General features: G+C 50.9%; 1 protein-coding gene across 1 annotated transcript; it reads right to left on the bottom strand.

Annotated features, from left to right (window-relative positions):
• Positions 1-5,345: 5,345 nt before the first annotated feature.
• ISCU (iron-sulfur cluster assembly enzyme) lies at positions 5,346-11,836 on the bottom strand. Its single transcript, XM_082852542.1, has 5 exons — positions 11,659-11,836; positions 10,019-10,132; positions 9,020-9,130; positions 7,387-7,465; positions 5,346-5,869 (listed from the first exon to the last, which is right to left on the bottom strand). The coding sequence occupies exons 1-5, from the start codon at positions 11,770-11,772 to the stop codon at positions 5,784-5,786; spliced, it is 504 nt and encodes a 167-aa protein (XP_082708668.1). The 5' UTR covers positions 11,773-11,836; the 3' UTR covers positions 5,346-5,783.

Raw genomic sequence — 11,836 nt, 5'->3', positions numbered from 1 at the left:
CAAGGTTGTACCTTCATATCCTGTGGTTCGGTTCAAAGGGGCCGTGTGTGATGGGAGGTGTTTGGGGGGGGGTCCAGCCTGATTTCCCCACTGGGGCTCCCTCTGATCCATCAGCCTGAGGCCCCGGGGGGCAAGATGGAGGCCCCTGGAACCTCTTTTGCACCAGCAGCTCTGGGGCATTAAGGGTTGTCCTCAGCTGTGGGGCCTGGGCCTTCTGGAGTTATTCCGGGATCTGGGCTTCTCTGAGATGAGGCCAGGGGCTGGAGTGTCTAACACGACATTTCCAAAGATAGCTGGGCGGGGAGGGTGCTGGTGGTATTTGAGGCTGTGCCCTGTGTCTGACCAAGCACTGTGGAGTGAGCTTGCCCATCAAGCCACGTGTGACAGAAGTCACATCTGTGTGTCCCCTGCACAGGGGCAGCCAGACGACGACTTTCTGTACTTTTGGAGGCCTTGCTGGGAGGGTGCGTCTCAAGGCAAAGACATCATAGATTGGAAGCCTGGAAGTTATAGTATTTTACTTTACATTTATTTTATTGTATTGTGTTAATTTCATTTAATTTTTAATTTTATTTTATTTTGTCATGCTGCGTGACTTGCGGAATCTCAGTTCCTGACCAGGGATTGAACCTGGGCCCCGGCAGTGAAAGTACCGAGTCCTAACCACCGAATCGCTAGGGAATTCCTTATAGTATTTTAAAAACAGTAATAGTAGCAGTAGTAGTGACAATAGTAGTAATAGTAACAGTTGCTATGAGGAATAATAAGACCAATGCTAACAATAATAACGATAACAGCAGTAGAGAGAATAGACCAGTCGCAAGCTGAGAGCTTGGGCTGGAATCCTGCTGCAGCCACTTCCTGGCTCTGTGATCTTGGACACATCCCTCTACCTTTTAGTTTCCTCATCTGTAAAATGGGATAATCATAGAATTTTAGGATTTTTGTGCAGAATAAATGAGCTAATCTATATAAAACACCCAGCAACTGTGTCTGGTATGTAGCTGGGGCTGAAGAGTCATGCGTAATCACGACAATCACAGTAACGTCTATGAACTCTTTTTTTTAAATTTGTTTATTTATTTTGTTTGTGGCTGCATTGGGTCTTTGTTGCGGTGCGTGGGCTTCTCATTGTAGTGGCTTCTCGTTGCGGAGCACAGGCTCTAGGCGCCTGGGCTTCAGTAGTTGCGGCACATGGGCTCAGTAGTTGTGGCTCGCGGGCTCTAGAGCGCAGGCTCGGTAGTTGTGGCACATGGGCTTAGTTGCTCCGCGGCATGTGGGATCTTCCCGGACCAGGGCTCAAACCCGTGTCCCCTGCATTGACAGGTGGATTAACCACTGCACCACCAGGGAAGCCCTGCACTCTTATTTATTTACTTTTCAATTTTTTTTTTTTTTTTGCAGTACACGGGGCTTTCACTGTTTTGGCCTCTCCCGTTGTGGAGCACAGACTCCGGACGCGCAGGCTCAGCGGCCATGGCTCACGGGCCCAGATGCTCCGGGGCATGTGGGATCCTCCCGGACCGGGGCACGAACCCGTGTCCCCTGCATCGGCAGGCGGACTCTCAACCACTGCGCCACCAGGGAAGCCCTGCACTCTTTTTTATATGCCACATGCTTTACATGCTTCATCTCATCTAATGGTCATGTCAACCAGACCAGGTAGGTACTATTATCATCCCATTTTGCAGATGAATACACGGAGATTTGGGGTGGTTGGAGTCTCTTGTTCAAGGTCACACGGGGCAGGCGGCGTTTGAACCCACCGGCTCTGACACCGGCGTGCCGAGCTCACTCTGCTGTGCCCTGCTGCTGGGCAGAGACGGTCTTCTCTGGGGAGGTTGGCTGATATCATCTTGAGGGATGGAGGAAACAAGTGGACAGGCCCCAAAGCCACCAATGAGAGATGTGCTCCACATCCATCTTCCGGTTGGGGCTGGGGCTCATCTGCAGGGTCCCCCTAACTCTGCCAAGACTCATTGGGACCCGAAAGTCTTCTGTCCCATCACGAGGATGGACACAGAGTCTACTCTCTTGTCTCAAGTTCAAGGGGCCTTAGTCATCAAAAGTCACCCCTCGTTTGCTTGGCCTTTTAAGAAGATGCCATGATAGAGACAGCTAGTTTTGACAGGACAGTTCTTAATGGGAAGCTGTGAAAGTGCATTTTGATGTGGTCCCAAGTGGCCAGAATCCAGGAATAACATCTAGGAAAGGTTAAATTAGAGATGTGGTCATAGCCATGGTGGGGGTGGGAGGTGGGCAGAGGACCTCAGCTGGAGCTCTGACCTACCACTTCCTTGCTGTGTCATCTGAGGCAAGCCGTTTCACCTCTCTGAGCCTCTGTTTCTCCATCCAGCCATCCTCCCACCCACTCACCCATTCATCTACCCACCCATCCATCCACTCACATACCCTCCATCCATCATCCATCCACTCAGTAAGCATTCATGGAGCCCCTAGTAAGTCAAGAGTTGTACCAGAAGCTGGGTCCCGTAATTGAATTGCTGTCATCAGTAGAAGACTAAATTATGAACCATCATACATGGAATGCTGGGTAGCTATTAATAAGAATGAGGCAGGTCTACAGGAACTGATATGGAGAAATACAGCTAAGAGGAAAACAGAAAGATATAGAAGTATATGTAGTGTGCTACCATTTGTGTAAAACACAGGGTCTATTTAAACACATGTATAGTTGGCTATGCCTAGAAAATTTCCAGAAGGACACCTAAGAAACAAGTACCAGAGATTGCCTCTGAGGAGAGAGATTGGGGAATTAGTAGGGGTGGCAAGGAAACTTGTGTATCATCCTGTTCCCTTTCAGGCTGTTTGAATTTTTGAAAATAGTATATTATCTGTTTAAAATTGAAAAAAAATTATTAGAAAAAAAAAGAGTCTCTGAGTAATGATATAGAAAGATAAGAAAAGAGCAAAGTACAAAACCCATCCATGATATTTACGGGCTCAGGGAAGGACAAGACTGTAGGAACAGAGAGGGCACCTAGCTCAGCCTGGGGGAATCAGGGGAGACTTCCCAGGGGAGGTAGGATCTGAGATGAGGCTCCTAGGCTGAGTGGAGGTTAAGGGAAGATGCCTGGCGAGGGCATTCGGGCGGGGGGTGCAGCATAGGGCCTGAAGGGAAGGTTCAGTGTGGCTGGAGCTAAGTGATCGATGTGGTAGGAGGTTTGGAATTTGTCGGAAGGACAACGGGCAGCCATGGACAGGTTTCAAAAAGAGGAGGGACAGGGTCAGAGTGGGGAATGGATCCCAGCAGTGAGGCTGGAGGCAGGGAGGCCAATGCGGAGGCTAGGAGAGAGACGATGGAGGCCCAGACTAAGGCAGATGTGTGGGGTGGGAGGGGCAGAGAGGGAGGTTGGAGATGGGAAGTGACACCTTCTCCCAGGACCTTGAGTCCCCACGGAAATCATTTCAGCAAACTGCTTTGCAGACTGCAGAGCACTTCACAGTGGTTCTCACTTAAGGCTGCACCCTGGAAACTCCTGGGGAGCTTTGAAAAAATGCCAGTGCCCAAGCCCCACCCACACAGCGTCAGATTTAATCAGGCGTTGGAGTTAAACTGGGCTCCTGGATGACTGAGGTGCAGGGCCGTGGCACGTGGAGGTGGGTTGGCCAAATGAATGGATCAGGGCTCACCCGGCGTGGGCGTTCACCTTCCCGCCAATGCTCAAGGCACAGGTGAGCCTCGGACGGTGTTGAGTTCTGCCAGAAGGAAATGAGGCAGAAGCGTGGCCTTTGGGTCACCCAGCCCAAGCCCAACCTCGTGGCTTGGGAGTTGCTGACCTCCTGAGCCAGTTTCCTTGTTTGGAATAATGCCCACCCCAGGGGGCCATCCCGAGAATGGACGGGATTACAAATACACAGAGCACGGGTGTGTGAGCCTGCTGTGAGTTACACGGCGGGGTCCCCCGTGGAAGAGTTTATGTGGAGGTGCTGAGGTCCACAGGATGCCAAGATCTCTAGACCTGAGCTCACCCAAGGAAGGGGCACGGTGCCCTCGCGTGGTTGAAGCTAGCTGTGTTCTTAATGGAACTTCAAACAGAATATTCATTTCTTTTAGCTGCACGACCACGTATTTTGACCTATTTTGGGCTATTCTGGTGATATTGCCGTGGCTGTTTACAAGCAGCTTCTGATGTGCAGAATTTAGCCTCAGCTCTCAGAGGATGTAACCCGGACAAAAATGTCTCATTTAAAAAAGTCACAAAGAACAGCGGTGGGGAATTGCAGGGCGGCCACATATAATAAAGAGAGAAGCGCAGCCTTAGAGGGACTGTGAATTAAACAGTAGAACACGCCACATGGGACAATGTGACATGGCTCCACCCGGCAGCTCTAATTTGAGATTCTGATGAAGGCCCTGCTCTGTGGGCTTCCCCGCAGGCTGGGGGGTGGGGTGGGGGAAGGGCCTTTGAAGTTCAGTGTCCTTCCCCAGAACCCAGAGGACTTTTTTTTTAAACAAAGAAGGTATATTTAAGAGAAGAGGCAGCCAGCCTATGACTGAACATCGGGAAAAACAAAAGCAGCTTACTTTTGAAGTTGGAGATTTGAGACTTAGCTGGCATTTTGAGATCATGTTTCACTAGAAAATTGGGCCTTTAGTGGGGCTTTTAGCTGGTGCGTGACTGTGGGCGCCTCAGCATGGCACCCCCTGCCTGTCCACCCTGGGGCCAGATGGGTAGGAGGAACAGTGGTTAGAACAGCTGTTACTTGTCCCTGAGCCAGGGACGTATGTTTTTAAACTTGAGGTCACTGTACGCGTAGACAGTTCACAGTGAACTATTTGTCACAGCTGTGCAGGTGTGGACAAAAGAAGGTTCTTCCCAGGGGCCTGGCTCACCCGCCTCCACACAGAACCACCCAGAACCACCCAGGAGGTTCTCAAGAGTCGGGTATTGGAACTACTTGACCAGACCTACAGCAGAGCCCTGGGCCTAGGAGTCGGCATCTAAACCTCACCCCTCAGGCCTCTGTGGATTTGGTCCACAGCTTTAGGGTAGCGTCTAAGCCATTGCTGCTCAGATTTCAGGATTTCACAAACTAGTGAAATTACAGACAGAATCTTCTGGACTGACTTTGAGTTGTCAGCCTGTTATACTGTAAAGAATGAAAAGTGATGGCCATCTCCTTTCATCTTCCGCCTTGTTTCAGGAAACATTATCGACATCTGGCTTTGTTAAAATCTCCATGCGTGGTCTTTACTGCCCAGTTTGCTGGGAAAGGTGCACGAGTCATCACCGTCCAGCATCTGTGAACAAACCCCAAGGGGCTGAGGGCAGCCCTGTGAGGTGAGTGAGGGACCCAAGAGACAAGGCTTACCAGAGGCAAACACTGCCTTATATTCCTTTATTTATTATATATATGCAAATCTGTTTTATGTACAATATTTGGTCCTACCAAATAATCTTAACCAAGGCATTCTACTGGTAATCTTCCCCAAAATAGATTCAGGTAAAATTAGATATTTGTGCACTTCATGACTACCCAAACCTACTGATTTCAGTTTCGGGGCCATATGCATAATTCAAAATAGACATACGCTAGATTAAGGCGATGAAAGTGAGCTGCAGGAAACCACAGGATTCAGAACAACTAGACTGTGTATTTTGCTTGCATTAGAGTCACAACGTGAACAGCAAATGCTGTGCGGATCTCATAGTGCTTTTATTGTAGTGCGAGGGCTTCTGAACACCTACGTGACTGCACGGCGTGGGGGGGGGGGCGGTAAGCAGCCCACGTGACCTGCGAGAAGCTTCGCCGGGAGCTCATTTCTTTTCCGCCTCTCCTTTCTTGGGTTCTTGTTTCAGTTTGAAATCAGCCAGGGCGGCCTTGATGGCATCTTCGGCCAGCACTGGAAGTAAGAGAACGAAAGAGAGCCTAAGTTTCTAGAATCTGCAGGAACAGTCTTAGGAAGAGAATCTTTAAGAGCTGAGGTAGTGGTGCTGGGACATGCTTAACAGAGTCACCTCACCAGGGTGCTGGGCGAGGAGCAGGCCTGCAGGCCGATGGCTGTTTCCTGAGCCGGATCCCTCCTGCGGGGCGGCTCTGGGGACAGACTGTGCAGCAAATACCCGAGATTCTAGGTTAGTTCCTTAGCCTCTTGGACGATCATGTTTTCTTGCTGGGATAGGGTGAGGGCTTTATACATAAAGTGTCTGATGCACAGGAGGGACACAACAAATGTTAGTTCTCAGCTGCTCTCAGGGAAGTCAGGATAAATGCGGTGGGCGCTGGTGGCGCTGGATGGCATTACTTAGGTCGTGCCAGTTTGTGCCTGGGATGGCATTTGCCGGCACTCTCTAGTGATCCCAAGTGTGGAAACTTTTATTTTGGAGTCGATATTAAAAGGGAGGCTTTGGGGAAAATAAACATTGAGAGAGCTGGAATGACAGCAGAGAGCATTGGCTAAAGGTTTCAGTACCCGAGAAGGCCTAATGAAAAGGCGGGGGGTTCCTCTGAAACCATGTGAAAATGTTTACAAGCTATGGCCTTTATTCACGGGTATTTGAAATTCCAGCGCAAGTGGAAAGAACTCCGGTCTCAGCAGACCTCCATCCCTGCCGCGGCACTCAGTTCTTCTCTTGTGAGTCCTACCCTGGCAGGAGGCCTGGCCCTCTGCTGATTTTTAACTAATTTGGTCAGTAAATCTCCATCAATAAGTTTAGGCTACTGTTTCCCATAACCTCCTTCCCCTAGAAGGTTGAGATCTGAAAAGCTTTAGACTGAAATAGAAAGCCAAGTACAAGCCTTAAGGCATCTGGACTTTCTCTTAGGGAGAGTGCAGAGGGGGATATTGCACAACTGGGCTTAGTCATTGCATATACACAGATGCAGACCCCGACAGTGATGGCATCTGGAAAGGAAGTGAGGAAATGCACAACAAACAGGATTATGGTGAAAGCGGCATTTTCTCCTTTACTGGTCCCAACTTCACCACAGCCGGGTGAACAGCACAGATTCTGGAATCAAAGACTGGGGTTTAGACTCTGGCCCTGCCACTGAGGAGCTGTGCAACTGGGGGGCTTTATCCTGAGCCCTCGTTTCCTCCTCTGTGTGGGGAGAGGTAATGACACCTCTGGGGACTGGAGGACGTTCCTGAGGGTTAGAAGTGAGGCCACAACGTGCTCGGCACGATGCTTGGCCCACACCACCCCCGCAGGACTCCCCTGGAGGCCGCAGTGAGACCCTGGGCTCTAACCCTCTGGAGACTGTGAGAACGGACTCCATGAGCTGTAACCCTCGGAGGCTGTAAAGGTGGACTCCACGACCCGAAAGGACTCGCCGTTCCCCTGTCACAAATCAAGTGGATGCCATTACAAAACTGCCCTAACTGTCCGAGCCCATCGCCATCCTGGAGGGGACACTTACTGGAGCAGTGCAGTTTCACAGGCGGGAGGCACAGCTCCTTGGCGATGTCCGTGTTTTTGATGGTCAAGGCTTCCTCCACCTGAGAGGCAGATGGGACAGACGGGAAGTTTTAGTGATGCTCTATCTGGTGGGACAGAAAATAAAAAGGGCCAAAGAGGCCCCCACGACAGGGTGGTGGTGGGGGACGATTTCCATTTAATAACCCCAGACAGAGGACTCCCACTTCCATGTCCAGGCTGCAGCTGGGCTCCTCAAGTACGAAGTATACGCACCGGCATTGCTCAGCTGGGGTGAGCCAGGCCCGCAGAGATGCTGCCACGAGCCAGGAGTGGACCCTGGGAGGAGTCTCTGAGGGATCTGCTTGAGGCCAGCAACTTGAGCCTTTTTTAAAAGGCAGTGATGTTCTACGCTGGTTTTGTGACTCTCAGCTTCTCTGGTGTCCTTATACTAAATGTTCAGAATAAATCCCGTCAACCCTAAGTGCTAGATGGCGTCAGGGAGGCGGGAGGGGTGGCACCCAGGCTGGCAGCACCCGGGCCAAGGGCACAGACAGCTCCTGGAAGGAGAGCTCTTGGGGCTCATCCCCTGCCCCAAGGAGAACCTTTCTCCTCTAGGCGGACTAAAAAGGACGCCTGGGGTTTGTCGAGAGCCCAGGGGCATAACAGGAGGCAGGCCTACATGGAACGGAGCCCCGCTGCCTTAAGGAAAGCGATTTCCCCCCCTGCCCCCCAATCTCCCAAGTCCACTAACTCCACTGAATTATGCTTCAACTTCTGTTGCTGGAAACTCAGATGGGAGTCTCTCAGGGTCAGAGAAAGGCCCTGTCCCCACTTTCTGATCACATTCACGGGGCCAGGCCCTGGGAGCACAGGTGCCCTGTCTCCTTATTTCCTCTTTCCCTGAGGATAGTTCTGGACAAATCACTTCACAGCCACCTCCGCCCAGAACAGGTTAGGTCTCTGCTTCCCCGGCCCTGAGGACCTTGCCGGCCAGGAGGCCCTGAGCCACGGGGAGCCGGTGGCATGTGGCCTGGCACACACCTCTGTGACTCAGCTCCCAGAACCTGGGCCCTTGGGGCTGCAAAGGTGAGCACCTGCAGTTTGGTTTTTCTGAGAGGTTTTAATGGCGACAGGATTTTAGAAAGGCTAGTTTGTTATTTCATGAATCCTTGTAAGCCACCTGCACTCCCTCCTGAAGCACAATGGGAGGAAACAAACAAAACAAACCACAACGGAACTGCCCCAGAGCAGACTTAGACTTCTAAGAAATGATAACAGCGGTGACCCTGGAGAAAGCCGAAGATTTCTTTTCACTTCTATTGTGTTAGAGGGAGAAGTGAGGATCTTTTTTTCGATTTAGTTAAAAACAAAACACCACCAAAACCCCCAGATAAAAATGATCAACAACAAAAAACCCCAAGCTAAAAAACACTTAAAATTATCCGTAATTCCCAACGTGGAGAAGAATTTAATAAAAACCTCGGTAAGCAAAATTAAGAAGAAAATTCTTAGCATATTTAGAAAAAAAAAATCTTAGGTTTTTGGTTGGTTTGTTTACACTCACTAGACCCTTCCCTTAACTGAGAGCCAGGTTTGTGGAGAATGTGACTTAATTCTAGTTTGCAGGAACCTACCGTCTTCCCCTTTACCCATTCGGTGGCTAGTGAGCTGGAGGCGATCGCAGAACCACAGCCAAATGTTTTAAACCTGGCGTCCACGATCTTCCCCTTTTCATCCACTTGAATCTAGAAAAGAGGCAGGAGTTAGCAGAGGTTCTGGTGTGCCCCATAGAACCTGGTGCTCATGGAGGCCCACGGGGCGCTCCCTCCCTGACAGCTTTGGTCCTGCTTTCCGCACTTAAAAGTTTGGTCACTAATTACTGAGTTTCCTCTATTCCAAAGAGCTCAGTAATGAGAAGATAAAAGCAGGAACTATACAGAATTATACAGGCCTAGCTAGTAAAGATCAACCAAAAAATATGCCTCCTGCCGCCCCCAACCCTAGCCTGATCTTTGGCTCTGAGGTTCTCCTCCCAGCTGCTGGGTCAATGTGCGTCTTTAAACACTGGGAGAGTCTGCAGTAAAGGTCTCTGGATAATGCTTTTTCCTGTGGCGCCAGACTGCATGTAGTAGTTCCCTCCTGCCTTGTTTCTGTTTTCCAAGGTAGTCATGAAGCTGTCTGGCGAGCTGCCCACCACGGTGGCGAAGGAGATGTGGAGAAAGCTGTGGCTCACCCAGAGCGCCGGGCACTGCCTGCATGTCATCTCCAACGCGGGGGAGGTTTGATTTATTGCGTTTCCTGTCTCTTTGGGGATTGCTAACTGAACAGTTGTGGTTTTCCTTTGATTGGTAAAATTCACAAAAGATTTCACTTAGCTAAACTGGAATTTAGGCTGGTACAGTGAGCACAAAGGTGAGATCAGTTCACTGTGTCAGAAAGGGTCAGCGTAGTTTACTAGTATGACTAGCATTCAGCCCCTGCTCGAGTCATTTATAACACTGGCTTGTCCCATCTCACAGGAATTGAGATGGGGACCAGATGCAATGCTGTACACGTAAATGCTGTCAACTACGGAGCACTGTACAAGCAAAGGGGTCACCGTTACCATCAGTAAAGATGGGAACCAGGGGTACCTGTAATTTCATGACATCACCACACGCTGGAGCTCCCACCAGTCCGGTTCCAACATTTTTAGATGTCTTATCAAGGGACCCCACGTTTCGGGGATTTTCATAATGATCAACAACCTGAAACGAGAGGGTGAACAGAAATCACAGTCACTCTTTTTTGCTGTTGGTCTCCCCGACTTCGATGGCAAAGTCCTTGAAGTCAGCAAGCTGAACCTGGCAGGCCATCACTAAATACCAAATTTCACCTGGGAATGAATTCAGAGATTCCAGAGAGTGGCGAAAAATCAGCAAAATCCTGTCTTAATTCCGCAGGGTTTTGAACCACAAATGATTACTTGACCTTTAACCACCCAAGTCACCAGAGTTGGGCTCAAACAGCATTTTTGTAATTTCCAAAGAAAATCTGTTCTCAAAGGATAATGATTACTATTCGAAAATCCTAAAAGTAAGTATGGTCCAGAAATGGAAGGGTTTCCCAGAAGCCTCAAGGAGACTGTTACAGGAGGAACAAGGCTATGGAATACGTCCCTTTGTGTGCGAAAATAAATAATAAATATCTCATTACTGTATTTCAGGGCCCTGAAATCTCTCTGGTGCAGCAGCGCACCCTGGTGGTAGAAAGGCTTGTGTCAACAACACACATCCCTGGGGCGGGGAGGAGTGAAGTCCGTGGGGAAACACGCGGAAGCCAGAACAGAATAAACATCTATTCAAACTGGCACACGGAAGGCTTTAAAAACCTTGAGGTTTGTTTACCAGTTAGCAGTAAGTATCCCGATCTTTCCAGTCCCCTCCCCCACCTCCACCCCAGCTATCCAACCACGGATTTTGACTCCAAGCCCAAGGACCTACAAGATAATGTCCAATCTGGACTTTCTGCCCCGCGTTGATTCACCGCATTCTTCAGTCAGCCGGTTCCCGAGTGAGAGAGTCTCATGTTTAGGGACTTTCCCTATGCACCTATCTCTACTCACAGCTCACCACCACTCCAAACAGAAAACAAAAATTAAAACGTTATGACTGTTCATACGTTACATGTCCATCTCCACTCGGAGGCTCTGAGCTCCTGCAACAGTAACATCACCCTAAGTGGCCTCCCTGTGCCAGACACCCTGCCGAGGACTCCGCAGGCATGGTCTCGAGTACGGGGGGCTGCTTAAGACCCCATTTGACAGGAGGGGAAACAGGTTCAGCGCAGGGCACTGACTTGCCCAAGGTCACCTGGCCAGGGCGGTAGCCTTGGCTGAAGCCGGACCCCGCGCCGCTGTGTGTCGGGCTGGCAAGTCATTGCAGGACCCTGCTTCCTGGGCTTGTTGGGGGTTTAAAGGCTGGATGCACGAGATCGCGGCCAGAGGCCGGGCCCACGGGCAGTGGCCATTAGATGAGCAGGAGCTGTCATTTTTATTTCAGGCGCGGTTAGTGCCCCTGCGCAGGAAGGTAAAGTTAGTCCAGGCGGATTCGCGCGAGGGGCGGCCTCTCCGTTGGGGCCCGGGGCGGCCCGTACCCTGGGTCGCAGTGGGGCCTCTCGGGCCCCGCAGTTCCCAGGCCCCGCAGAGTCTTTCCTAGGCCGGGCCTCCGCTAGGATGCCAGCACTCTCGGTTGTCCTCGCACTCCCGGTCCCGCCCGGTCCCGCCCGCTCCTACCTTCTTGTGATAGAGCCGAGCCGGAGCTGACAGCTCCCGGACCGGCAGACGCGGGGCCCGGAGTAGCAGTGCCGAAGTCGCCCGCCTCAAACGTCCTGCTCCAGCCGCCGCCATCTTGCGGGCTTGCGCCTGCGCAGGCCGAGTGCGAGACCGAGGCGCGTGCGCGAGTCTGTTCCTA

This window comes from Leucopleurus acutus (genome assembly GCF_964270905.1).
Source record: "Leucopleurus acutus genome assembly, chromosome: 13".
In the NCBI taxonomy this organism is placed as follows: Eukaryota; Metazoa; Chordata; class Mammalia; order Artiodactyla; family Delphinidae; genus Leucopleurus; species Leucopleurus acutus.
This window is presented reverse-complemented; position numbering and strand designations above follow the sequence as displayed.